The sequence below is a fragment of the Pyrenophora tritici-repentis genome, chromosome 10 (genome assembly GCF_003171515.1).
Source record: "Pyrenophora tritici-repentis strain M4 chromosome 10, whole genome shotgun sequence".
Taxonomy (NCBI): domain Eukaryota; kingdom Fungi; phylum Ascomycota; class Dothideomycetes; order Pleosporales; family Pleosporaceae; genus Pyrenophora; species Pyrenophora tritici-repentis.
The window spans coordinates 1,658,178-1,683,391 of NC_089399.1; the positions used below are offsets into that span (position 1 = coordinate 1,658,178).

Consider the following 25,214-nt stretch of genomic DNA (forward strand, 5'->3'; position numbering starts at 1 on the left):
CGCGTGTTCCTATTGCTCTGCTTCGGAGTCTTCTGGATCTTCCTCCTCTACAGCTGCCTTGGTGACCACAGTACTCTTTGCTGTCTTGACGCTAACGTGAGTTGGTCGTAGAGCGGCTGCTAACGGGCATGTAGCTATTCGGCAATTGTTGCGGCCGCATCGGAGGCAGCGTCGTTCCTGGCGTCGAGCATCGATTTCCTCTTGGTTGACCCATTTTGCTCGTTTTCCAATAAGTTCTCGGTCTTCGGGACGCCTAGATGGATATCCATTCATGTTGGTCTTGCCGCGGAGGCCGACAGCGTTCACTTGGGTAGTTGTAGGCTGCGTAGGTTCCCATTCCATCATGTCTTCGGGGGAAACTGCTGTGAGCGTGGCATTATTTGATTTTGCTGGTGGTTCATAGGTTGGTGCATTTTCAGCAGTTCGGCTACCGTAACGGCGGGTTGTTTTCGTCCATTGGCCGAACAACTCCATGTCGTTGCTAAGATCTGCACACTTCTGAGCGAACCTTGCGTATGTGCTTGTTTCTGCTCCTGATGTACCAACAAGCCTATCCTTTATCCTACCACTTAATGCATTGCGTAAGTAGGATATCTTCGTATGCTCAGGCCAGCTTTCTGCGTCAGCGTTGGCCATCTCTTTCTCAAACCGTGGATAGAAGGAAATAAACGTCTCGTCGTCCTTCTGGCGTATAGAGTAGAGGTTCTGAATGGCTTTCTCCTTCCGATTTCGTTCGCCGTAGAGGAGTTCAAGGCGGTCAAGCAGCTTGAAAGGGTTTGGCGATTCTTCTTTAACTTGTATCTCGTAGTATGTTGTAACGTTGGTTTTCGCTGCCCCATCAAGACGCATGTAGACGTAGCGTAGCTGAGCTTTTAGGCTTCCAATAGCTTGCGCGTCTTCTTCGATCTTGCCCTCCATCTCTAGCTTCCATCCTCGCCATTGTGATTTGTTTCCACCAAACGTAGGCGGGTGGGGTAAGCTGTGCCGCGGCTTTGGGGTTATAGGCACAGATGTGTTCGAAGTCTCGGAGGTTGGCGTTGGATCAGTGGTGGCGTCTGTATTGTGACCAGGCGTTTGAGGTAGCTCGTGCGATGGTGCTTCCAGCCTCTCCATCCTAGTGCTCATGTCTTCAAGTCTCTGTAGTAGCGACTGTAACAGCTGGTTCGAATCGTTCGTCGTCATGTCAGTATCCCCGGGGAGCTCATTATAGCGGTGCTTTGGTTGCTGCGTGTTCTGCGTGTTCTGCGTGTTCTGCGTATTCTGCGTATTCTGCGTATTCTGCGTATTCTGCGTGTTCTGCGTGTTCTGCGTGTTCTGCGTATTCTGCGTGTTCTTCTTGATCTTGACTGTATGTGAACGGTCTGTAGGGACTGTATTCCAGCTACCTAGTCCAGATGCTATTTACAGTCAAGATGAAGAAAGAAGGTAAGACGCAAGCGGCGAGCCTGCTTTGTTTGGGTTGGCGCACGGCCCTCACGTTGCCGGGGAAGCGACTAGGCTAGCAGCCTAGTCATGTGACTCGAGGCTCAGCCCGTTACAGGAACCCCTCCCAGAAAGTACTTCCCTCGCCAGACGTGATCATTTCAGGTGTATCGATTGGACAGAGTGTGAAAAGTGGTGTGAGGGAAGCAGACGTTAGAAGCAAAAGAATTTTGTAATATCTGGGAAAAGGAAAGTGTTTGATCGGGATATCAGGTGCACGGTATCGACATGTCTGACCACACTTAGTAAACACTCGTCCTAGGTAGTGTAAACTTGTACATACGACAGTTTGCACGAGCTTAGAAAACCAAACAATTGCTGTGCTGGTGGGCAGCTCAATTCAAATGGCTTTGGATGGCTATCTCCAACTTTGTCTTTAGCACCTGGGCAACTTGAAGCTTGAGCTCACCACTACTGTTGCAAAAGCCATGCGATTATATGAGTCTTCGCAGTTCGAGAGGTAGCTTCGAGAAGAAGAGGGCCTGCGGTTGTGTGGATATGTTCGTTATTGCCGTAGTATCCGGGAATACTCAACCCTGGAAGCCTTCGGCAGGCGCATGTCTACCTAGGTAGCAAGACCCTCACACCACGAGTGCTTACTACTGTCTTTCCGTGCGGATATCTTCCATTTGATCGCGCTTTGTAAGATGTCGCAAGGAACGCTGGGTCCTTTATAACCCCAATGACTAAGGCTGAACATGTTACACCCGGATAGATCGTACCAGACGCGCATTGGGTTGAACAAACTAAAGCTCATCAACCATTGGATTGAGCTTATGTGGCCCTTGCCCACCAATTTTCCATGCGATAATCATGTCGTAACTGCGCGCACAGCATTTGGGTAGGGGCGAGGAGACACCAATGGCCAGGATTTGTCCTTCACACCACTTGTCGCTGATACAATAATCAAAACATCAAAACTTCCATCTATAAGAATACTGTAAGATTTTCTCTTGGAATCAAACGAATGATGGAAAAGGCTACAGATGCACACTTCACTACATGTGCAACTTGCAACACCTCGAAGTAATTTCCGCACCCCCATCATCGCTTTCCTCTAACAGGTTATCTAACATTTGAATACCTTCAAACCTAGTCTGTCCGCCAATTAAACAGAGCCTGTGCAGCACTAACGGCTATTATGCTGTAACGAAGAGGCACTGGTTATTTGGTGATCGTCAATTTAGTTGCAATATCCGTCCGCCAGTAGCTCCTCCCCATCATCTGTATGAAACGCTCATTTTAATATAACAAACACAACGTTCAAAAAATACTCACTGCCCATAATGGAACTACTTAATTCACGTCGAGACACCTTTCTCCGCCATTGAGCTTCATTCGCCATGTTTCTTACATCTATATTTTCTGTAGCATTCCTCTCACTCTCATTATTGTCTCCACTAGCTAGCAGTCGCGCGATTGAAGAAATCGCAAAGCGACAAGATGGCTCGCATTGGATCAACACCTGGACCAGCATGCCACAGTTAGTAGAAAGAGACAATCTGCCGCCTGCACCATTTGTACGAACTATTTATTTCATTGTGTTGATATGCGAAGCTGACTGAAATTATCACAGAGCTCAGGAAGTGTTCTACGGGACGCAACGCTCCGTCAAACTTTTCAAATCTCCGTCGGTGCCCCCAAGATCAAAATCACAATATCGAATACTTTCGGCGGCTCCGATCTGCCCATTACCGCTGGCTCCGTAGGTGTCCCCACAGGCGGTGCTGCAGGCGTAAGCGGTATTCAAGCTTCACCTCTGGCAGCAATAACCGTGGGCGGTAAAAGCAGCTTCACGATACTCAAAGGCCAAGTCGTAACCAGTGACGAAATTGCCTTCCAAGTCAAGCCACAAAGCGTGATCACGGTCAGTTTGTACAGCCAGCAAGGCCAAAGTGGGAACAGTATCACCGGCCACCCAGGGAGTAGAACGACGAGCTGGCTAGTGAGCGGAAACAAAGTAAACGCTACAAGTTTCTCAGGTACAGCATCTGTACACTGGTACTTTATCAGCGCCGTACAAGCCCTCGTTCCGACAGCCACCAACTCGCTCATTACCCTCGGAGACAGTATAACCGACGGAAGAGGCTCGGAAAACGACAAAAACAACCGCTGGCCCGACCTTCTCTGCTCTCGCATGCAAAGAAAAAATTACACAAACATCGCCATCAACAACGAAGCCGCCGGTGGCAATGCAGTCTTACAGGGTGGTTTAGGCCCACCCCTCCTAACCCGCTACATGCGCGACGCCCTCCTCCAGCCTGGCGCGAAATACATCATGATCTTCGAAGGCGTAAACGACATCGGACCCGCCGCCAACAGCGTATCGGCACAGAAACTTATCGGGGATCGGCTCATCGCAGCCTTTACGCAGATAGCAACTGATGCGAAGAAGGCAGGTTTCAAGACGATTGGCGCGACCATCACGCCGTTTGGGAACAATGCTGGGTACGCCGGGGCGGAGAAGGAGAAGACGAGGCTGAGGGTGAACGAGTGGGTGTTGGCGAAGGGGAATGGGAGTTATGATTTCGTTGTTGATTTTGCGGGGATGGTGGCAAAGAAGGGACAGGTGAGCGTGTTGGATCGGAAGTTTGATAGCGGAGATGGATTGCATCCGAATGTTGCAGGCTACCAGGCCATGGCGGATGGGTTTCCCTTGGATAATTTCAAGGCGTAGTTGTAGACTTGGAATATCGATTCTTGTTGGTAGGCCTTGTACGATCGTACGGGTGAATAACAACAACGAGGTTCTTCTGGTGACTGGTATTGGTATTCGTATTGATTCTCTACGAACATAGCTGGTACGAAGGTACACCTAAGCTCTGCGCAAGGTGGGCCGAAGTCGGGCCGAAGTGTCAAGCAGCCGACGTCTCTACCGATACTCACGATCCGACAATTCTGGTCTTAGTAGAATAAAACCCCGTCTAATACACTGCACTGCGTAAGGGCACTTTGGCTTGGCCTACCTGTTCTGCAACGTTATCTTTAGGCTGCAAGCTCAAGAGTAAATGACAGACAATTAAGGGACTGTTTTTCCAAAACTGGAAGGCCGCGGCTAAAATGTCTCGATCCTGTAGGAGCAGCTGCGCAACAATCCAACTTTGGAAGTAAGCACAGTTAGCGCATCCGCATCCATCGACATGAAAGAGCAGCTGCAAGGCGTAAGTGTGTAGGATGAATGTCACAACATACTGCGTCTCGTCACATACGACGGAACATGACGTGGGTCTATAGGAAGTTATAATGCAAAATAACGCGATATTACACCTAAAAAACTACCCCTTTACATATATTATTCGAAAGCCCGCATTTATCTCTTTCTCTCTCTCTCTCTTTTTCCATATTCTTCTATTATTTTGTAGTATTAAGTTATAAGACTTTAAAGCGTTTTATTCCGTATTTCTTTAGTAAAATGATATAGGTCTTAGCTGTATTTACCTATATATAAGAAAGCTTTTGTGGAACGAAAAGCTCTATTTTATATATAAATTAAGCTTAGAAATTCTGAATAGGGAGCGCTAGTACGTTCCGTCGTATGTGGAAGGGTGTAGTAGGAGTAAAATACACAAGCTAACTTCATAAAGGCATGCGGGGTATAGCCAAAACGATTGGTTAGATGTTACTCTTTCACACGTCCTCTGCTAGGCTGCTGCAATCGAGCACTTCCCTTGGCTGCAGATATGAGATCATAGGGTCAATTTTCGCCACTTCGAATACCTAATGACGTGGCTTTCCTACAAGATGTAAGACTTCCGCGAACGTGGAATCTTCACTTACAGCAATCAAACTCCAGACTCTTATCCACGGCTTCTAATTACATCACAAAGACGAAGATTATCTGAGTCGCTCCAACATGTCTGAACAAGGGCATTCAACCCTACAACAGCCTCTAGAGAAGACCGTGCCTTTAGCCGATGAACAATCGCGAGGCCCTGTTTTGAGTACAAGAGAGCCAGACCGCATGGTATACAAGGATGATGATGGAGTCGAACACGCCATCCGCATCCGCTTGGGCCAGTTCCAGATAGCTTGTCAACATTACATCAATGAGGATTGGGATGCTCTCGGGAAGTTTCCTCAACGGAGTAAGTAGCATTACCTTGTGTGCTGACTGTGCTAACAGAATTTGTAATAGCTGAGACGTCAGAGCAATCTTAAGTGGAAAGCAGCATGAGCAAGGGTAGCAATGAGGTAAGAGAGGAGACTCGCATCATGGAGATGTAGAGGGTCAATAGCCTAGCCTTGCGATGTAGGCTCCAGGGGAGGAGTCAGAACGAACGATCAAACTATAGGCTATGAATACTTTCCTTTCATTACCTCTCCATATGTCATGAAAATATTTAAAGCCCACTACTTTGTTACTAAAGCTTCAGTTTTTAGAAGCGATTTGACAAAGGTAACGATAGCCTTTACACCAATCGTAGCAACTTTATCGCCATCTCCCAAGTTAGGATTGAACGAACAGACTGTAAGAGATGTCGGAGTAGCTTTCTGTGGAACGAGATCCATACACTTCATCAAGTCATCTTCTTGCAAGCCTCCTGGGCTCTCGTAACCATTAACCTTTCCAATGCTCTCATCCAAGACATCAAGGTCAAGATGGACCAAAGCGGGCGAATAGTCCTTCGCACTAAGAGCTTCCGTGACCTTACTCGCAAAGTCGACATGTCTGCCTGGTTCGCCCCAGATAACCTCCGCTCCAGCCTTTCGCACAATATCTTTCGAGCTGTCCTCGATATCGCGAAGGCCGCAGTAAATCATTTTGTCGTACTTGTGCGGAGCGTATCCAGGAATCGTGTTTGCCAAACGATGGAAGCTTTCGCCCGCCAGCATTGACAGACCCATGGCATCCAAGTATCCGTTTATGTTCGTTGAGGGTGTTTCCATATCGTCGTGCGCGTCAAAGTAGATCCAGCCAAGATTCTCAAGGCCCAGCCCACAGGCGACTCCAGCGCTTGCCATGCAATTTCCGGAGAGAACAAGAGGGAAAGATTGCTTGGCGCACACCTCTGTTACCGCCTTGGACGTCCGCCGGAGTAGCTCAAAGCTGCGACCTATCTCACCTTCATGATCATCAACTGGGAGCAACTCGTGAACGTGTACTGTCACACCCAGTTTTTCCAGCTCTTGAATGACCCCCAGGGCTCGAATGCGGTTAGGGCCGTCACCAACACGGTGGTCACGAAGGCCAACATGGTAGGGGGAAAAGATGATGGTTATAGAATTAGCACCCATCGTAGCTTGAGTAAAACGTGTGTAAATCTGGATGTGTTGAATTAGAGGCAGTCCACAAGAATGAAGACACAAATTTTCACCACGGTTCCGCGAATACCAAGGACAAGAGAGACGTTTTGTCCTATACTGGCTTAGCGCCAGCCGTCAGCCCCGATGTTTCATGCCGGGTTGGTGGTCGCATTCGCGGTATAGACAAATCTGGTTGACCCGAAGGTGTTTGATGACATCATCGCCAACACCATTTCTTGAGTTACAGCTGGTCCTCCCACCTAGGTGTTATAAAATACTGAACAGTGTGGGTAAGCGCCCAATGGACGTGTCTGGCGACTACAGTGGCTTTTTTACATTTACACTAATATGTCTAGTGTTTTATGACACTCGGGCGCTCCTGTTTGGCCGCTCCAGAGTCCCGATTAATTTGAATCTATCGCAAGATATCCAGTCAGTTGGAAAGAAATACGAATTATTGTCATTTCTAGACAGCCTATCATAACCGCATCGTATGCCAATCAAAAAAAAAAGATGCTACGAGCAAAACAGTCATTATAAACTACAATCCTACTCCTCCATCCTCTCCCCACCCCCCCACAATCCCTGCATTTCCCTCACCCAGATGCTTCAACAGCCAACTTCTCTTAAAATACGTATTTGGATGCACAATGGTATCCAAGTCATTATTACTCCAGCTTCCATCATCTTTAACCTTCTTGATCTCCTTCTTATGACTCCACTCAAACACCCTATTACATGCTACGTGATACCTCTGCTTGGTCACATCATCCTTGACCGTCTTGAGTACATCTCTATCGTTGACACCGACACGCTGCAGCATTGTGATGAGGTTATCCGACTGGAATGTGCGGTAAGGGCAGCCGTGGGATTGGCCCGGCCCGGGAAGTGGCTCTGTAAGTAATTTCTGACACGAATACGGCGTGTATCCGCGGCCACGACGGTTTACGTCACCGCCCACGTCTCCGTATGCGTGACGAATGTTGTATTTGTATTCCTTTTGAAATTTCTCGTCGGTGATGAGCTTGAAGCTGCGGCGCCAGAAGACGATGCATTCGTCTAGGGTGAGACCGATGCCTTTGAGGAAGAGGGTGTATTGCAGACGGCCGTAGTGCTTCAGGTGCGAGTTCTCCCGTAATGTTATGTGAAGGTTGCGCATGCAGAGAGGGAAGTTTTGCGAGAGCATGTCGATGCTGTTTGCGGTTATGGTAGAGAGACCGTCAATGTTGGCGTCCGAGGTGGAGTAGGCGGCGTCGGGAGCTGTGAAGGATTGTGAAAGGTGGGCAAGGATGGGTGCGAGGCGATCGTCTTCGTCGAGGCGGGGAAGTGCGCGTGCTGTTAGCTGGCCATCTTGTTAGTAATTGACTACAAGGTGCAGGTATCAAATAACGTACCTCCAGCGCCTCGTCGAGCTTCTTGGTAAACTCGGCAACTACTAGACTCATCTGCTCCCGCTGTGGTACATAGGCCTTCCCCCTCTTGAGCAGAACCTTTCTTTGCCCAACAAGTTCAGGAACCCTTTCCCAATCAACCTTGAACCACTCCTGGTCCTCAGTCTTTTTGATGCCACTCGCCGCATGCAGTTCGTCTTTCAGCTCTCGCTTCTCATCGTCCTTGACCTCCTCCCACTCTAGATTGAGAGTCCGTACAAAGTCCTGTCGTTCCCGTAGATCGTCGTCCTTGAATCGTAGCGTGAACAGCATAGTTTCCAATCGTGAAAACCGCCGGCGGAGGTCTTCTGTTGACGAAAATGCTAGTCGTAGTATGAAGTGCGAATAATGGTCTCTCTTCCTCTCTTCCTGTAATTTTTGACTTCTGGTCGAAGCTGATCGCAACGGTAAATACTTGTCTAGTATGCTCTTCATGTATTCGGCGGTTTCTTCGGGGCCTTTGTTGCGGAAACTGCAGGCTTCGAGTTCGGAAAGAACCTTTAATCGATTGATTGCCCATGTCTCAAACTCCTCAAGCGTAATCTCAGCCGTTGGTGGCAGCACGTAGAAATTGAGGCGGTGTTCATAGGTTTGTTGCTGGAATTCTGCTTTGGCGAATTGCCGCTTCTTGTAGTCGAGATTGGCGCGGCGCTTGGGGTCAACTCGGGAGTAGTCGTGGCGGATCATGGTGTCGCTGGTGTTTTGCCGCCTTGCTGTTGCCGTTACTGTTTTTGACAAGTTCGGTGATGCGGCGTGTTGAAGTGGCAGGCGCGTGAGCGTGGACGCGTCGAATAGCGCTAGCCTTGTTGAGCATACGCGTACCCTGCGAGGTCCGTCATACCCCAGATACCATGGTGCGATCCTGGCTTGGACAACTACACTAAATCGGGTATGCAAGGCCACTTGATTTTGGCTTAATCTATTTGTTCTATAGTTGGATCCATCTATACGCATAGTCTTTACTTCTCACACAACTCTAGCCGCGTATATCATTCCTCAGCCCATCAAGTCACTCAAAGCGTTGACATATGCTGTCGGAACTGTCGTGGCACCTTCGGCCAAGAAATCCTCTTTCTTGCTTACGCCAGTCAATACCGCTAACGTGCCTCCCAGCTTGCCATCGATACCGAATTGAATATCAGTGTTCAGCCTGTCTCCGACCATGCAGGTTCTGCTCCGGTCGAACTTGAACTTGCCCTCCACTGCGTCCATCATGGCCTGACTGGGTTTACCCAACGACAATGGTGACCTTCCGATAGCCTTCTCCAGCCCTGCGCCAGATGCGCCAGCCCCGGGGAACAGGGTATGCGCAGACGGTAGTGTACTGTCGATGTTTGTCGCAAGGTATATCGCTCCGCGTTGTAGATACTGGAAAGCAATCGCCGTCTTCAAGTAGTTGGAATGGAAATCCAATCCTGTGAGAACGACGCCGACGTCAGGATCGAGAAGCGAACCATTTGCAATAGCCTCAAAGTCTTCTGGTTGTCGGAAATCGCGGCGGTAGGCAGGATCAGTTCCACCAATATAAGGTACACCTTCGGATTCGAGCTCTTGTTCTACGCCAGATTCGCCCAACACGAACACCTTGTTCTTCGGCGCGGGGAGTTTAAGGATGCGAGCAATGTAGACGGCTGCGCTGTAGGACGAACCGAACACTTCGTCCTATGGTGTTGTCAGTTACTGCCAACACACCCAGTCCTTCACTACGTACGACCTCAGCGGGTATTCCCAGCTTATCAAACTTCTTTTTGTAGTCCATTCGGGACTTTGTACTGTTGTTGGTAACGAAGACGAGTTGCTTGCCTACAACGCATCAACAATCATATCCAAGATTCGAGATTCAAGATACAGGCACACTCGTAAACAGCGTACCTTTACTCTTGAGCATCTTGATCGTCTCAGGGACCCTGTCGAATAGATGATCGCCGGACCAGAGGACGCCTATTCTTTGTTACAATCAGCGGTCGGCCATATTACGCAAGATATGTGAACAGCGCAAAGCATTGTTCCAGGCATGAGAATGGCTTGAGCATACCATCGCAGTCGAAGAGGAAGACCTTGAGCAAGTTGTCAGTATCATCCGACGGCGGGGTACTTTGCGAACGTACATCGAATTGATCCAAGAAGCTGTCAATGGCGGCCTTGTCGCCAGACAGATACCGTGGCTTTGCCATGATTTGAGACTTCAATTCGGTCCTTAGCTGCTTCCTGCACAACTCACGTCAAGGTAAACAGGGCCAAAAGATGGTGTTGGTGGGGTGCTTGGCAAGGACCCTGAGGTCAGCCGCGGAACGAAACCGAGCCGCCAAGGGCCACAAGGTACTCATTCAGATCTTCTTCATTTGTTCATTCATTTTCTATCATTTATTTGCTCGTACAAGGTCGTCATCTACAGGTATTTCCAAAAGCAGCGTTGCGCTACAAATTTGATCGATCAAGTCAGTCGACGATGATTGTCTTCTCAAGCTCCTCAAAGTTCTCGAAGAAACTGTCAAACAAGTTTATGGCGTGCTCAACATCATGGACTCCACCAGTCTCGCGGATGCTGTGCATGCTGAGCTGAGGGTTGCCCAGGTCGAGTGTACGAGCACCCATAGCTGCCGACAGCATGGGTCCGATAGTGCTGCCACAGGACGAGTCATTGCGAACAACAAAGAGTTGTAGAGGAACGCCTTGCTTGGTTGATGACGGGTTGTAAGAAGCTGCCTTTGCGCGGCGTGCAGCCTCTTGAAGCAAGACGATACCTGGCGAGTTTGTGGCATAACGAGCATTCGCATTGATCTTGATAACGGTACCCTTGTTCATCTCAGGTCTGTGTTGGGCCTCGTACTTGGCGGGATAGTTGGGGTGTACAGAGTGCGCCATGTCAGCGGAGATGAGGAACGACGTGGATAGCGTTTGCTCATAAGCGGTAGTAGTGTCAGCTTCAACCTTGTCGTAAGACTTGTCGGAGCTGCTCTCAGAGGCTGGCAGAACTGATAGACGACGAATGACAGCAGGCAACAGATTCGAGTCCGCTCCCTGTGCGGTTTGGGAGCCAATCTCTTCGTGGTCGAAGCATGCGATCAGCCGAATAGTGGAATCGCTGTCCAAGGCCGACTCCGAAGAAAGACTCTTTACGATTCCCTCAACGCTGCAGTATGTCATCATCAGATTATCCAAACGCGGCGAGAAGATGAGCTCGTTGTTCAGACCGCCAATGACGGACTTCTGAGTATCGTACAGGACCATCTCAAAGTCTACAATATCACTCGCTTCAGCACCTGCTTCCTCGGCGATGATGTCGACAATGTACGGATGATGTCTCGCGGTCGGTGCTGCAAGCGGTTCGAATGGGCCGTCGGACTCTTTGCTATCTTCCTTGGATTCCTCAGTCTTGCCTTGACGGTTCAACTCTGCAGCGACCAAGCCAGCGATCGGAAAGAGCTGGGTTTCCTTGTTGAACTGAAAGTTCTCCTGGCGATCAAGATGGATAGCCAGGGTAGGTATTCTCAGGATAGGCCGCTCCACCTTGACCAAGCGCTGCTCGATGCTACCGTCCTTTGTCCGCACCATAGCCCGACCTGCGATACTGAGATCGCGGTCGAACCAAGTATGCCATAGACCGCCACCATATGTCTCACAGGCCACTTGGATAAAGCCATCGCCTTGTCGTTTGGATACAGGCTTGATGCGCAGACACGGTGAGTCGGTATGGGCACCGATCATGGCGATGGGGTTTCCAGCCTTCCATTTCTTGCCGATGGCAAAAGCGACGATGGACGATGTGTTACGGGTGAGGTAGTACTTGCCACCAGGCTGAAGGGTTGGTGCCCATGAGTCTCGCTCCTGGGAGATTGGTTAGCACCAGGCTGCACTTGAAGCTAGATATTGGTCCGAAGCTGTTCGGGACGCATCCCAGACATGGGACGAATATGCAGGGTGGCTCGCCTCACAGCAACTACAAGACATGATGCTTCAACTCACTTTGATTTGCTTGAATCCAACACTCTCCAACCGCTTCTTGGCTGATTGTACAGCATGAAAGGCTGATAGGGGTCAGATTGTCACGACAAACACAGCAAGTCGCGACATACGAGTAGGCGAGGCATTGACAAAGGCCAGGAAGTCCTCCGCAGCTTGGAGGGATGATTTAGTCGCCATTGTTCGTTTGAGACACAAGAGTGTACACGTCGGGAGTGATACAGCGGGAAATGATGTGGTTGAGGGGTGCAGTAGTGTCACTCGCAAGTTTCGGGGTAACAGCATACGGATTGGACGAGGGGTTCTGTCTACCAGACCGTCACGGTGGTGTGGGGTATCATTGAGCTGCTCCTGCCAGCCCTGGAGGCGACCGTGCGGACCGTTGCGGCTAACCCCAATGCGGCCTGGCCATCCACGTCTTGATTGGACGAAACCATCTCAACGCGTGGTGAAGAACATCAAAACAGCGCATGCCCAAACATGGCAGGCACGACGTGACCGCACCTGCTTTCGCGCACCACGGGAACGACCCTCACTTCACTGCGCGCCAAAAGTCTATACCTGCAGTACCTTATTTCGACCTCATCACTGCGCACTCACCTAAAGCGCCTCCTCCTGCATCCGGCATCCGTTCATTGTTACCCGTCTCTCCTTGCCTACGCCCGCTGTCTCTCGTTGCCCCCCAGCTGCTTGCGGCGCCGTCTAGCATTCGAGCTCCGACCAGCGACAACAACAAGGTCTCCGCCGACACCACCCCGCCCATTGCGCGCCAACCACGACTAAAGCTGCCGCCGTAATATTTCGATGCGCACCGATATTCAATAAAACCTACTTGTTGTTGGTACTATTGGCGCGCAGAGAAGCCGTCTATAGGGCAAACGGTGGACAGACGGCCAAGGGGTTGTTATTCACAGCAATACTGCAACTCACCGTCTCCGCTACCTTTACCTCGCCATTCTCGAATTTACCTTTACTTGCAGGCAGCCGACTTCGCGCCACCTAGTATATATTCGCAGTATCCTTTCTTCAACCGCGCGCACCCCGCCCGGACTTTACCACCATCTTTGATACAAACCAACGGCCTGCGCAATCGCAGCCAGCACAACACAGCGCATTCAGCACAATGGTACGACGCGGTTCAGCAGCAGCCGCTGCGGCGACGAATGCGCCTGCCGAAGACGATATCGCAACACCGACCTTGATCTCCCCGCCCGAGTCAAAGACTCCTCCCACCGCTTCACATAAGCGCAACAAGACCTTCCCCTCCAACACGCTCGAACGAAGCTCGGAACCAATAGACGCCGCAGCACTGACAAAAGCGCTCGGACACATCGAGCAGGCTGGTCGTGTGAGGGAACGGACACCAACAGCAAGCCCAAGCCGGAAGCGTCCGCGGATATATGGCGACCGGTGAGTTTAGCAAACCGCGACTGTGTGGGAGTCACTCGCTGACGTGCATATCAGATTCATCCCAAATCGTGCAGGACAGGACCTCCAGGCAAGCTTCAATCTCCTTCACGATGACGCATCACCAGCCACTCCGTCCAAGGCCCGGCGCACTCCCCATAACGAGCTCCATTTCCAGAAGAGTAAGCACCTGCGGACATGCCTGCTGAATATTTACTGACCCTGACGCAGCTGAAGAAGCAAACCGCACATATTCCGCCGTACTCCGCCAAGAGATGTTCGAGGGGTCAGTGCCTCAGGCTGTTCCCCAGAGCCTGTCCCCGATTGATAGCGCCAACATGCGAGGAGCGGGACGCTCGCACACACCTCCAGCTAGGACCACAGCATCATTACCACCCCCTTCAGGGACTCCATCTACCCCGCACAAGAACTTGTTCTCCTACTCAGGCCAGCCAACCCCGTCGCGAACACCCTCAAGTCGGCATGGTGTACTCAACCTCAACGCCCGTTCGGATCTCTACAGCCTATCGCCCATCAAGTATAGCAGTCAACGCATGCTTTTGAGTCCCCAACGTCAAGCCCGTGCGGTTTCCAAGGTGCCATACAAGGTCCTGGATGCGCCGGATCTCGCCGACGACTTCTACCTCAATCTCGTCGACTGGGGGAGCCAAAATACTCTCGGAGTAGGTCTTGGATCATGTGTGTACATGTGGAATTCGAGTAGTGGTCGCGTTACTAAGCTGTGCGAACTACCGGATGATTCAGTTACCAGTGTCAACTGGATACAGCGTGTAAGTTGCTCCATGTTTCTTTACACCATCATCAGACTAACTTGGAAAGGGATCACATATTGCCGTCGGAACAAATCGAGGCCAGGTTCAAATTTGGGATGCGCAGACACAGCGTCGTCTTCGTACCATGACAGGTCATACAGGTCGCGTTGGTGCCCTTGCATGGAACGAGCACATCCTCACATCGGGATCAAGGGATCGCACCATCTACCACCGTGACGTTCGGCAACCTGAGCAGTGGCTTCGCAAGCTCGTTGGCCACAAGCAAGAAGTTTGTGGCCTCAAGTGGAACCAAGAAGACGGACAACTTGCTTCCGGAGGCAACGACAACAAGCTCATGGTATGGGAAAAACTCAACGCCGAGCCTACCTTTAAGTGGAGTGAGCACCAAGCTGCTGTTAAGGCCATCGCTTGGAGCCCACATCAACGCGGCCTCCTTGCCAGTGGAGGCGGTACAGCGGATCGCACAATCAAGTTCTGGAACACACTCATTTCTTCCAGTGGTCCCTCGGCTTCAGCCCTTGCATCTGCCTCAGCTGCAGCATCAGCAGCTGCCACAACCAACATACCCCTGTCACCTACCGCACCCGCAAATCTCATCAACAGTCTTGACACGGGTAGCCAGGTGTGCAATCTAGCGTGGTCGAAGAACAGCAATGAGATTGTTTCCACACACGGATATAGCCAAAACCAAATCATCGTTTGGAAGTACCCAAGCATGCAACAAGTCGTTTCATTAACAGGCCACACGTACCGTGTACTGTACTTGGCCATGAGTCCAGATGGTCAAGTTATCGTCACTGGTGCTGGCGATGAGACACTTCGCTTCTGGAACGCGTTCAAGAAGAAGGAGCGCACTGGAGGCCTAAGCAGTATGGACAATTGGGGCGTCATCCGCTGAAGATTTTCATCTGTTTTGTGCTTTCCTCGCTACCGATGTACCAGGGACTATAGCGAACGCTATAGTCCTTTGTACCGCAATCCATGCATTGCTTCTTGCTATCCATGGTTTCAGCACCAAAGTGTCTGTGTAAATCGTCACAGCTCACTATTGCTACAGCTCCACTGCTGGCGGTCTTATCATTCTATCTCCATCTTCTTTTTACGACTCAAGCGACATTGTACGGTTACGATCAAAACTTTCGATATTTCATTATGAGCATGGCTGGTGTTTGGGGCGTTTCTATCGGCTCGATACCACGGCGTCATCTTATGGGGGCATATAGGGAGGACTCAGGAACACTACAGTCTTCGGCGTTGGCATGCAATCTGGACAAGAATCTGGAAGAAAGATCTTTGCGATGTATGGGCATCATGGGGCTATTTTGGGAACAATTGGAGTCGGCTGTACTACTGGCATCTGGTTCGGCGACCATTTCGGGCTGAAATTGGAGTTCAAGATCATATCAAGCGCGGCGTTCTTTGCAGGCGGCTATATGAGCCGACCTTGGCTGGATTGAAGTCTTGATAATTACGATTATACAGTAATTAGCCACATCCCACGAATATATATCGTGAACTTGACAAGTCTGTTGTATCTTTTACGTGGTGACAATGTTATAGAATGCGCACTCGTTAGAAAACCTTGGGTAAGTCGCTGCAAAAGCCGCGGCAACACTGGACTCGACCTAAACAAGTAATCCGCGGAAAGTGACTCGCTATAGCCAATTAGCCGGCACATGAACCGACGTCGGTGTTTCTGCCGTGGATAGCTTCATCTCATATGCCGACAACCCCACCACAAACCGCTTCGGAACATCGGAAAGGTAAGCGGAATGGATGGTTGGAGGGGAACTTGCATCATTCTTCCACATCCCCGTCCCCTCTCTCTATCCTTTCTGCTCTTTCTCGCTCTCAGAAATTCACTCCTTACATCCTCGGATCCTCACAGTCACCACCCCTAAAAGAGTCCATCCAGCAAACACACATACACACGCACAACCATGGCGCCCGACCTCTCCCAAAACAAAGCCGTCAAGCTCGTCGCCCACGCGGCCGCCAACAAATATGCAATCTGCGCAACATGCTGCTACAATGTCGAAGGCATCCTAGCCTCAGTCCGCGCCGCAGAAGCCAAGCGCGCACCCCTCATCATCCAACTCTTCCCCTGGGCCATTACCTACGCCAACGGCGTCCTCCTGCACGCCGCTCGCGAAGCCGCCGACAAAGCCTCTGTGCCCGTAGCCCTGCACATGGACCACGCACAGACGCCAGAAATGGTCAAGCGCGCCGCGGATTTCGAACACGGCTTCGACGGCATCATGGTCGACATGTCGCATTTCGACGACAATCTTGCCAAGACGGCGGAGCTGGTGCGGTACTGTAACGAGCGGGGGATCATCACCGAGGCCGAGCCGGGACGCATTGACGGTGGGGAGGACGGCGTGGGGGATCTGAGCGAAATGGGGTTGGAGGCTATTCTAACGACGCCGGAGCAAGCCGAGGAGTTTGTGGCTACGGGGATTAATTGGCTCGCCCCGGCGTTTGGTAATGTGCATGGCAAGTATGGGCCCAAGGGGCCGCAGCTGGACTACCCCAGGCTGAAGAATGTACATGCGAAGGTGGGGGATCGCGTGGCGCTTGTGCTGCATGGTGCGGGTAAGGAGTGGTTCCAGGAAAAGTTGCTCAAGGAGTGCATTGAGTGTGGTGTGGCAAAGGTGAATATTAATGATGCGTTTAATAATGACTTTTTGGAGGTTATGCAGAAGCATGCGGATAAGACGCCGCTTACGGGCTTGATTGAGAAGGCGACGGACGCTATGCAGAAGAGTATCGAGGATTATATTGTGTGGATGGGTGGTGCGGGTATGGCGGATAAGATTCAATTGTAGATGTGGGAAGGGTTTGGTTTGGTGTAAAAGCGAGTGTGTAAATAGGGATATTGTGAAAGAGATTATCATTTCATCTGTTTAATACTGGATTGATGGAATGCAAATGTCGAGAATACACTTCGACACTTCAGCTAAACATTTATGCTCCCTTGGTACACCATTTAATTAAAGAATATAAATCCATCCCAAACCACCCCCCTATTAAGATAATTAAACAATCCGCAAAAAACTCATCTGGCCGCTCCTCCCTGCGTTACACCCCTATCAACATTATGCCCTGTAGGCCATCTCCTCAGGAACCTCAATCTCCTCAGGATAAACACAGCGTCCACCACAGTCCGCGCCTCCCTTAGTAGGATCACACTCATCCCTCGAATCATCCATGCAAACCTTGAGTGGATCCTCACACTTGAAGCCACCGAACCCACCACACAGCTTATCCTCCGCACAAACACCGAGCTGGTCGCAAGCCGGGCCACAAGAACCAGGGATAAACGGGTTAGCAATGCAAGCAAAACCAGTAGGGCAGTCAAGAGTAGGTCCGGCACGACCACCACCGCAGACCTGGTTGGTGGGCTTAGCAGTGGGGGTGGCGACTGGGTAGCGGGTCGAAGTGGAAGTCGAAGTACTGGTTTGAGTGATGGTGAGAGTGGTGCGAGGAGGGCAGGTTTCGTAAACCGGGTAAGCGCCGCCGCACTTCTTGTGGCAGGCTGTCTTTGCTGCGTTGCCGCAGTAGCAGGATTCTGGCCAGGACTGGGCGCAGAAGACTGGCTCACACTCGCATGTCTCCTGGGGTGGGTTGACGGGGCAGGGCTGGAGGTTTTTTTAGATGTTTGTTGGGTGAGGAGATGGGAGGTGGGTGGATGTACCTTGTAGACGGGCGTGTAGTCGCGGCACTTCTTCTTGCATGCTGTTTCCTGGTCGTTCTGGCACTGGCACAGATTCTGTAGTGTAATCGGTCAGTCCATCATTCTCATACACTCCAGTGCTCAAGGAGGAGTCGTTTACGTACCGCTGCGTTAGACGTGTCGCAATCGAACTTTGGGCAAGTAGCCACACACTTTTCGGTCGTGGGGTACTTTCCAGCAAGAACAGAGCCGAACAAAGGAAGGAGAAAGTAGATGGACTTCATTTTTGCTGGAGGAAGAATTGGTAGTGCTACTGTTCAAGAAAGATAGGCCGTGGATGAGAAAGCTCTGTTTGAAGCGTGATGAGCAAGTGAATACCATATCGACATCTCACAGAGACATATATATATCAAAATCACGTGCCCGAGCGCTTGAGTAGCATTTCCTGTTTTTGTTTTTGGTGGCCTGTCGTGTATTGGATATTTCTTCTTTGAGAGTTCCGGAGCCAAACTTTGCTGAGCAGTGATGTTGCCAAGTCGCACTTGATGTCGAACCGGCGCGCCCAACGTACCCAGCATACTGCTCCCGCCAAGACGGCCATCGGCAGTCAGATTGGTCTGATCGCGCGCGTCCCGAAGTATTGCAGCGTTATGGTGTAATGAACACGAGATCTTAGCTTCCTCCCCGCGTGCTGAGCAGCTAATGCGCCAAACACTATGACATGAGCTTGATGATGATGATGATGATGCAACATTCCACATATGGAGAAGTGTCGGCCCGGGGAATACAAGACATGCGGTATGGTAACATGGGGCAAAGATATTTCTTGGTCGAACCAAGTCATTGTTGCACAATTAGGTGTGAGGAATGTCGTCAATGCTAGGGAGAACGTTAAGTTCCAAACTTAGAAGTAGTCAAGCTTTCCCCGGTTACGCGGGTAGTGGTCGATGCGGGGTGCTGATCATCGCATGGTCGGGACCAGGCACCCGTCTAGATTGCATTCCTAGTAGTTCTTTTTCTTAATGCATATGCGGCTGAAGAATACGGACCCGTTGGATGGGTATATAGGACGTGTTCATATGAACCGGATAATAACTATGCGGCTTCCGGGCTTTGCTGTCTTGGCTATCATAATCTTGGTACTCTCCTTGCAAGCTTTGTAATGGCAATAATCTGATGTGGTGAGACTGTGGATGATGTGTGGTAAAGAACGCATTTATAAGACAACGAGAGGCTAATATTATCATTGATCAAAACATACAATACAATCAAGATGAAAGATATGGGAGGAGTGAGGGACGAAGCTCGGTACTGCTCAGTGTCGAGCTAGTGCCAAGGCGCTAATCGTTGCTCTTATACATCCATAGCGTACCGTAGGCAATGGCTATGTAGCACAAAAAAGCCTCCTCGGCCTTTGCAGTCACGTTATAGTCTCATGCTCGTGCACCCATGGTCAGACTTTTCATCACGAGTGAGCGCACAGCGCCAGTTCTTACGCGTCGCATTTGCCAATCATAGCCCACAGAAACTGCAGAAAAGTCTAAATAGATGGATTGAGTAGTATGTCCGAAGGATGTCACCGCCGCTATGCCAAGCTACCTTACAATAGGCAAGTCACAGGTGTGGAATGAGAGGTTGAGACATGTCCAAGCTCCATCGCAACGCCGGTGTGCTTCCCAGGGGTATATGCCTTCAATGTAACCAAAAGCCGTTAAGCCGAAAGTAAATCATGAAATGTGCAACTAGCGATTGCGGTCAACGTCTTCAGGTGGAGAACGTCGCTGAAGACCTGTAGTGTTTCGAACAGCGTCAACTCCTCGCCACACAACAGTAGACACTGATGATGCTAGCTCGCGAAATGATGTTCCGAGTTCAGTTCCACGGGTCTCAGATGAATTGTTTCTTGACCAACCAGCTTCCACGTCATCATCAAGCCGAGATGTGTCGCTAGGTCCAGATCTGGACATCGGTACAGGTCGCGAGGCCGAGGGCGAATCATTGCGAGCTTCAGCTGCTTGATTCTGCACGTCATCCCCGTTGGCTAATAGTCGTGGAGAACCTGTTGGCGATACGGACTGCAGCCGGTCGTGGAACGATTGAGAAAGCGTTCTCACAACATCACCTTTACAAATAGGGCACGTTCTCCGACGCGTAACAAGCCAAGGTGTTCTGAAAGAAGTTAGACATGATGAGTGAACGGCGATGTATATACTCACATGCAATCCACGTGAAATTCGTGGCCACACGGTAGGCTCATGACTCGACTGACACCGTCAACATATTCCTCTAGACATACAACACACTCTCTCTGTCGACCACCGTAGCGGCGCCTCCAAGCGGCGAGCCCTGATTCGCGTTTCTCTTCTTCCTGTTCACGGGTCTCCTGTTGAACAGAGGTCGATGTGGCAGGCGCTTCAGACTCTATTGTGGAGTGTGATCGGGAAGTGGTCGATCTGGATGGAGTGGAGAAGTGTTGAAGCAGAGGAGTTGTCGGGGAAGCTACAATGGAGGTCGCAGCAGACGAAGCTTCGCTAATCGTCTGGTAGGTTCTGACAGGAAGGCGCTCAACTACAGATTTGGGAGCCCTCCATCTCCGGCGGCGTATGCGAGACCGGAGGAGAAGCAGGACGTACACAACAGTAAGAGTGACCAACGGACTGACAACAAGCACAAGGAGGGTATCAAAGAAGGGGCTAGTCGAAACATTTGTGGGTGTTAGTGTCACCCACAGTCCTTCGTGGTGACGACCTGAAGTATGTGGTGAAGTCTTGACTTTGCCTGAATGGGCGCCAGTCATTGACGTTATACTCCTCGTCTGCTTGTGCGATACTGGGTGTAGGGTGTCGTCCTCGGGAGAAGACGACCGCCTCCACCAGCCCTTGTTTTTGTTTGTTGCTTTCTCGTTGTTATATTCGCCACTTCCAGGCAGTACGTTACTAGCCGATTTCGAGGCAACTGGAGTTGAGCTAGCTGGATACCGAGTTCCACTTGCTGACGATGAGGGGAGAGGCAGGAGGTCAGGATCGCGCCAATCTTGCTCGCCGATGACGAAATCATCTGATGCCTTTGTGGAAGTTGCAGTAGGAGCGGCAGACTTTGTCCGGATAGGCTTTTGGTCATCATCCCAATCGCTAGCCTCGACCCATTGGAGATGGCCGCTGTTGGGGAGTCTTCGACTACCAGCTTTGGGAGAGCCGTCGCTCGCACCAAAGCCAATCATCGACAGCAACGAGTGCAGCCAACTGGGACGTTCCTCGTTGGTATTGCCTTTGGCTGGCCCCGCAGAATACTTCAAGTGGCCTGATGTCTGCGCAGCCTTGTCCGACGCTTGAGCAGACGAAGGCTGATTCTTGTCCTTGGTTGTGTCGGAGCCAATTTTTGGCAGCGTGGATTGCGACAGCCTACCTTCGGATGGTAAGAGCGAAGACAAGAGATGTGCAGTCGTGTGCGAAGTGAACAGAGACGGAATCGTGATATTTGAAGTATCTCCTTTGGCATACATTCGAACGAGAGCTCCGCCGCGAACGTCGTCTCCCACAATAACAGCCTTTCCTCCGCGAGACTGGGCCCATTGAACCTTGGCCAGGAAACCACAGCCCCCGCGCTTGAGGAGTACGACCTTGCCTGCAATCTCGGCGCTCTCCTGGAGCGACTGGATATCAGCATGACCGACTCGTGGCTTGACGCGCACTTTGTCGATGTGGGGTTGTAAATGGTCGTCTGTGCCATCGTCTTGGGCGACATGCTCTGAGGCCTGCTCGGCATCAGACGCCCTGTCCCCTTTGGATATGCCCTTGATACTCCCTGCTGACTGAGAAATGCCGACAAGGTCGTCATTGCCGTCTTCCCAGCCCGGAACGTCACTACACCCCAACTCTCCCGCACCCAAGGTATCGTCTCCGAAGCCGCTACCGACCCATAAAGGCCCGCTTAGACCATCTTTAGGCAGATCGGGCCCGAAGGCGGCTGGGCGGGCGAGGAAGAAGGTCGAGTTGTCGTCGGTCAGGCTGATAATGGCAGACGGTGGGAACAGCGAGCCTGGCGAGGAAAAAAAGGACGCGGCCTTGAAGCGGCCTCGACTTGACGCGACTGATATGACATCCTGTTCTTCGACTACGGCTGATGTGCCTATGACGGTGAATATAAGTAATACGAGGGCTATGAAGGAGCTGGCGAAGGAGAGTAGCATGCGTAATGGGCGCATGTTTGCGACGGGGGGTCTTGGGCGGCGTTGGACAAAGGTGGCAAGGAGCGAAAGCAGCAAAAGGTGCTGGAGATCCAGCAGAGTTAAGGCATGGAGTGGTGCAAGTAGAGAGAGCGTAGTGTGCGCCTATTTCTAGTCACGCGGGGCAAGTTGGTGGTGAAGGGTGGGCACTGATAGATGATGCGGCAATAACAGCGGTCGGGAGGCGTCGCTACTCCGGTGGCGGCGGACGAGTAAAAACGCAGGGAATCAAAGGCAAGCAGAAGAAAGTCAGTGAATGTTTAGGTATTCAGAAGGTGCGGCTAGAAGTAGGGCCGAAGAGCGACGCGGACGTCTCTGGTGGCAGCCGGGAGACTAGCATGGGGGAGCCCGATGATGTCGTGATGGTCCCGAGGCCCTGCAGGTGGTGGAGAGTCATGGGCCATGGGCCGCTGCCGATGTCCAGGCGAGTGTGCATGCGACCTTACCTCACGCCACTGTTGCAAACGTCAGGAACAGCGACCAACAAGCAAACAATAGCCCGATATGCTCGATGCCATTCCATCAACGTCGGAGCAGCCTCCTCATGTGTCTGTTGGTGGTTATGAGGTTATGCAATCGTATTTGGCACCCTATCTGCCTCTTGCCCCCCCACCGCAACTTTGCGTTGTGCCATACACGGCATCCCATCATAGGTTGCATGACCCTGAGCCCATGTCAAGTCTATCTCTCTTGCTATCTCGTCAGCTGAGACACGTTGTCTCGTCTGCATGCAACGTCTGGCACCCTGGCATGGATGCAGCATCTGGAATACTTGCTAAATTCAGCGTTGTGGTGTGCAGGCCAGGGCGCGAGAAGGTTAGGCGACGCAGCACATGGTCATTCACCGTGACCCCGAGATTCATACCCAAGAACACAAACTCCAGGGAAAAAAAAATGTCTCTTACTGCGCCAAGGGCCAATAGAGGTGTGAATCCCTGCACCGCGTCGCAACCGCCGTTCTTGCCCGTGAAGATCTTGGCACCCATCACCAAATCTCAACACCAACATGCAGCCGTGATAGAGGGCCAGGGAGAACTATGCAGTGCTGCTACAATAGTTCATACAGGAAGATATGTCTTCACTTGACAAACTCTCGGTATTATCTGCATTCATCGATAGAGAGGAGAGGTGTGTGTGTGTGTATTGTATTCGTCTAGACCGAGCCCATGTGTCGCTCTTTCTTCTTCTGCAACACTGCTCGAGACTGCCGCATCCAGGCAGATCGTACGTCGTTCACCACTATAGCCTTCCGCTTTCTGCCTCGGAAATGGAAATCGTACGCTTTGCATCAGTGTCGCCTGCCAGCTTCACCTGCCCTGACACAGTCTACATCTCCCTCGTTCTCTTTCAAACTTCACCTTCAGCTCCTCTTACTACCACACCTACCACCATCTTCATACATTCGTGCAATTCTACTAGTATTACCTATCCTAAAGCCCTACACGACCCTAGCATACCACTTCTCCGCCTCTCACGAACCATCAGCCACCTTCAGAGAGCTTTATGGTCTTGCCTGGCATGAAGCAAAAGTATACCGAAGACCCCCAGCACCCTGCGGAGCCACGTCAACCTGGATGTGGATGGCTTCCAAACAGAGCTCGTCACCACTTGATCTCTTTCCTCGGAGAATATGTCGGCACCTTCCTGTTCTTGTTCTTCGCCTTTGCTGCTACACAGGTTGCCAACAACCTCCGCGGTACTAGACCCATGGATGTCGGAACTTTGCTATACATCTCTTTGGCCTTTGGTTGTTCGCTAGCCATCACAGTCTGGGTCTTCTTTCGTATCAGTGGAGGCCTGTTCAATCCCGCTGTATGTGTCAACAGACAATAGGAGCTGGCGTCTTCACTAACCTATTCCAGGTTACTTTCGCCATGGGACTTGTTGGGGCAATTGGCTGGGTAAAAGTCTTACTGCTCATACTCGCACAGACACTTGGTGCAATCACCGCAGCGGCCATTGTCTCTGGCCTCTTTCCTGGGCTACTGTCGGTCAACACAAGCCTCAGCAAGGGCACCTCAGTCACCCGAGGCTTGTTTATCGAGATGTTTCTTACATTCATGCTTCTCCTCACCATATTCATGCTGGCTGCAGAAAAGCACAGGGCGACTTTCATCGCTCCGCTTGGAATTGGACTCGCTCTGTTCATTGCTGAATTGGCTGGTTAGTACAATCGTAGTTTGAGATTGACGAGACTGACATGGACAGGTGTTTACTTCACCGGTGGCTCCCTGAACCCAGCACGGTCTTTCGGACCAGCTCTCATCACGGGCAAATGGCCCGGTCACCACTGGATCTACTGGCTTGGTCCTCTTCTCGGTGCGGCCATGGCGGCTGGCTTCTACCGTCTGTTGAAGACGCTCGGGTACGAGACTGCCAACCCAGGTGCAGATGGTGATGGCCGTGAGGAATACAGCACTCGGGCTTCTGATAGGACCCCGACACGTTACCAGACTGGAACAATGCGTATGTGGCCAACTCTTTCAGACGACACACCTTCTAACTTTTATGTAGCTCTCAGTACCACCGACGGAACCGAAGAGCACGACTTTGTGATCCAGTTGCAGTCAGGTCAAATACAGCCAGCCAAGATCCATCGTCAAGCCATGCCCGCTCTGGATGGTACAACATCGACAATCACCGACAGCATCGAGAAGCCCATGACACCTACCCCAGTTCACATGCATAATCTAGACGGCCACCGGTCCGACACCATCAACCATCCCGAAGACCGTCCACGTGCCCACCACAAACGAGGTTCCTCCCAACATGAGATGGCATCAGACTCTAGTTATCGCCACGGGCCAAATGCAGAGTCTGGCAGCTCAGAGTCATAGACCGGCTCGTCGAATAGCTCGAGCTCACGCTCTCGCCGTTCGCCTAGCGCATAGGATGAGAAGTCATCGAAAGGCATTCTCGATGGGGCGTTATACTGGCCCTGCTGTTACCTGCCCCACTTCGTACTCCAAGCATGCTTTTGTCCACACCAGTAG

The 25,214-nt window shown here is 51.2% G+C and overlaps 13 protein-coding genes across 13 annotated transcripts; 6 read left to right on the plus strand and 7 right to left on the minus strand.

The window, feature by feature from the left end:
• Positions 1–9: 9 nt before the first annotated feature.
• Positions 10–1,182, minus strand: PtrM4_044710 (Retrotrans-gag domain containing protein; the record flags this gene model as incomplete). The annotated part of the gene is made up of 1 exon (XM_066104541.1): positions 10–1,182. The coding sequence occupies one exon, from the start codon at positions 1,180–1,182 to the stop codon at positions 10–12; it is 1,173 nt and encodes a 390-aa protein (XP_065959105.1).
• Positions 1,183–2,825: 1,643 nt separating this feature from the next.
• On the plus strand, positions 2,826–4,159 carry PtrM4_044720 (Lipase-GDSL multi-domain protein; the record flags this gene model as incomplete). Its single annotated transcript, XM_001937203.2, has 2 exons — positions 2,826–3,002; positions 3,059–4,159. The coding sequence occupies 2 exons, from the start codon at positions 2,826–2,828 to the stop codon at positions 4,157–4,159; spliced, it is 1,278 nt and encodes a 425-aa protein (XP_001937238.1).
• A 1,284-nt stretch (positions 4,160–5,443) lies between these two features.
• PtrM4_044730 (uncharacterized protein) lies at positions 5,444–5,640 on the plus strand (the record flags this gene model as incomplete). Its single annotated transcript, XM_001937204.2, has 2 exons — positions 5,444–5,567; positions 5,618–5,640. The coding sequence occupies 2 exons, from the start codon at positions 5,444–5,446 to the stop codon at positions 5,638–5,640; spliced, it is 147 nt and encodes a 48-aa protein (XP_001937239.2).
• Positions 5,641–5,832: 192 nt separating this feature from the next.
• On the minus strand, positions 5,833–6,717 carry PtrM4_044740 (SpeB, Arginase-agmatinase-formimionoglutamate hydrolase, arginase family; the record flags this gene model as incomplete). The annotated part of the gene is made up of 1 exon (XM_001937205.1): positions 5,833–6,717. One exon carries the CDS (start codon positions 6,715–6,717, stop codon positions 5,833–5,835), a length of 885 nt encoding a protein of 294 aa, XP_001937240.1.
• A 550-nt stretch (positions 6,718–7,267) lies between these two features.
• Positions 7,268–8,843, minus strand: PtrM4_044750 (PRI2, Eukaryotic-type DNA primase, large subunit; the record flags this gene model as incomplete). The annotated part of the gene is made up of 3 exons (XM_001937206.2): positions 7,268–7,275; positions 7,327–8,068; positions 8,121–8,843. 3 exons carry the CDS (start codon positions 8,841–8,843, stop codon positions 7,268–7,270), a joined length of 1,473 nt encoding a protein of 490 aa, XP_001937241.2.
• A 309-nt stretch (positions 8,844–9,152) lies between these two features.
• PtrM4_044760 (4-nitrophenyl phosphatase) lies at positions 9,153–10,330 on the minus strand (the record flags this gene model as incomplete). Its single annotated transcript, XM_066104542.1, has 5 exons — positions 9,153–9,818; positions 9,868–9,959; positions 10,014–10,102; positions 10,134–10,213; positions 10,265–10,330. 5 exons carry the CDS (start codon positions 10,328–10,330, stop codon positions 9,153–9,155), a joined length of 993 nt encoding a protein of 330 aa, XP_065959106.1.
• Positions 10,331–10,595: 265 nt separating this feature from the next.
• Positions 10,596–12,299, minus strand: PtrM4_044770 (LAP4, Aspartyl aminopeptidase; the record flags this gene model as incomplete). The annotated part of the gene is made up of 3 exons (XM_001937208.2): positions 10,596–11,984; positions 12,123–12,184; positions 12,233–12,299. The coding sequence occupies 3 exons, from the start codon at positions 12,297–12,299 to the stop codon at positions 10,596–10,598; spliced, it is 1,518 nt and encodes a 505-aa protein (XP_001937243.1).
• Positions 12,300–13,242: 943 nt separating this feature from the next.
• PtrM4_044780 (WD40 repeat protein) lies at positions 13,243–15,218 on the plus strand (the record flags this gene model as incomplete). Its single annotated transcript, XM_066104543.1, has 4 exons — positions 13,243–13,529; positions 13,584–13,708; positions 13,758–14,317; positions 14,367–15,218. The coding sequence occupies 4 exons, from the start codon at positions 13,243–13,245 to the stop codon at positions 15,216–15,218; spliced, it is 1,824 nt and encodes a 607-aa protein (XP_065959107.1).
• A 1,042-nt stretch (positions 15,219–16,260) lies between these two features.
• On the plus strand, positions 16,261–17,148 carry PtrM4_044790 (Fba, Fructose-tagatose bisphosphate aldolase; the record flags this gene model as incomplete). Its single annotated transcript, XM_001937210.1, has 1 exon — positions 16,261–17,148. One exon carries the CDS (start codon positions 16,261–16,263, stop codon positions 17,146–17,148), a length of 888 nt encoding a protein of 295 aa, XP_001937245.1.
• Positions 17,149–17,418: 270 nt separating this feature from the next.
• PtrM4_044800 (Herpes-TAF50 multi-domain protein) lies at positions 17,419–18,280 on the minus strand (the record flags this gene model as incomplete). The annotated part of the gene is made up of 3 exons (XM_001937211.2): positions 17,419–17,961; positions 18,018–18,092; positions 18,161–18,280. 3 exons carry the CDS (start codon positions 18,278–18,280, stop codon positions 17,419–17,421), a joined length of 738 nt encoding a protein of 245 aa, XP_001937246.1.
• Positions 18,281–20,249: 1,969 nt separating this feature from the next.
• PtrM4_044810 (uncharacterized protein) lies at positions 20,250–22,200 on the minus strand (the record flags this gene model as incomplete). Its single annotated transcript, XM_066104544.1, has 2 exons — positions 20,250–20,255; positions 20,293–22,200. 2 exons carry the CDS (start codon positions 22,198–22,200, stop codon positions 20,250–20,252), a joined length of 1,914 nt encoding a protein of 637 aa, XP_065959108.1.
• Positions 22,201–23,739: 1,539 nt separating this feature from the next.
• PtrM4_044820 (uncharacterized protein) lies at positions 23,740–24,389 on the plus strand (the record flags this gene model as incomplete). Its single annotated transcript, XM_001937213.2, has 2 exons — positions 23,740–24,033; positions 24,084–24,389. 2 exons carry the CDS (start codon positions 23,740–23,742, stop codon positions 24,387–24,389), a joined length of 600 nt encoding a protein of 199 aa, XP_001937248.2.
• A 159-nt stretch (positions 24,390–24,548) lies between these two features.
• Positions 24,549–25,058, plus strand: PtrM4_044830 (uncharacterized protein; the record flags this gene model as incomplete). The annotated part of the gene is made up of 2 exons (XM_066104545.1): positions 24,549–24,687; positions 24,736–25,058. The coding sequence occupies 2 exons, from the start codon at positions 24,549–24,551 to the stop codon at positions 25,056–25,058; spliced, it is 462 nt and encodes a 153-aa protein (XP_065959109.1).
• Between the last annotated feature and the right edge of the window lie 156 nt (positions 25,059–25,214).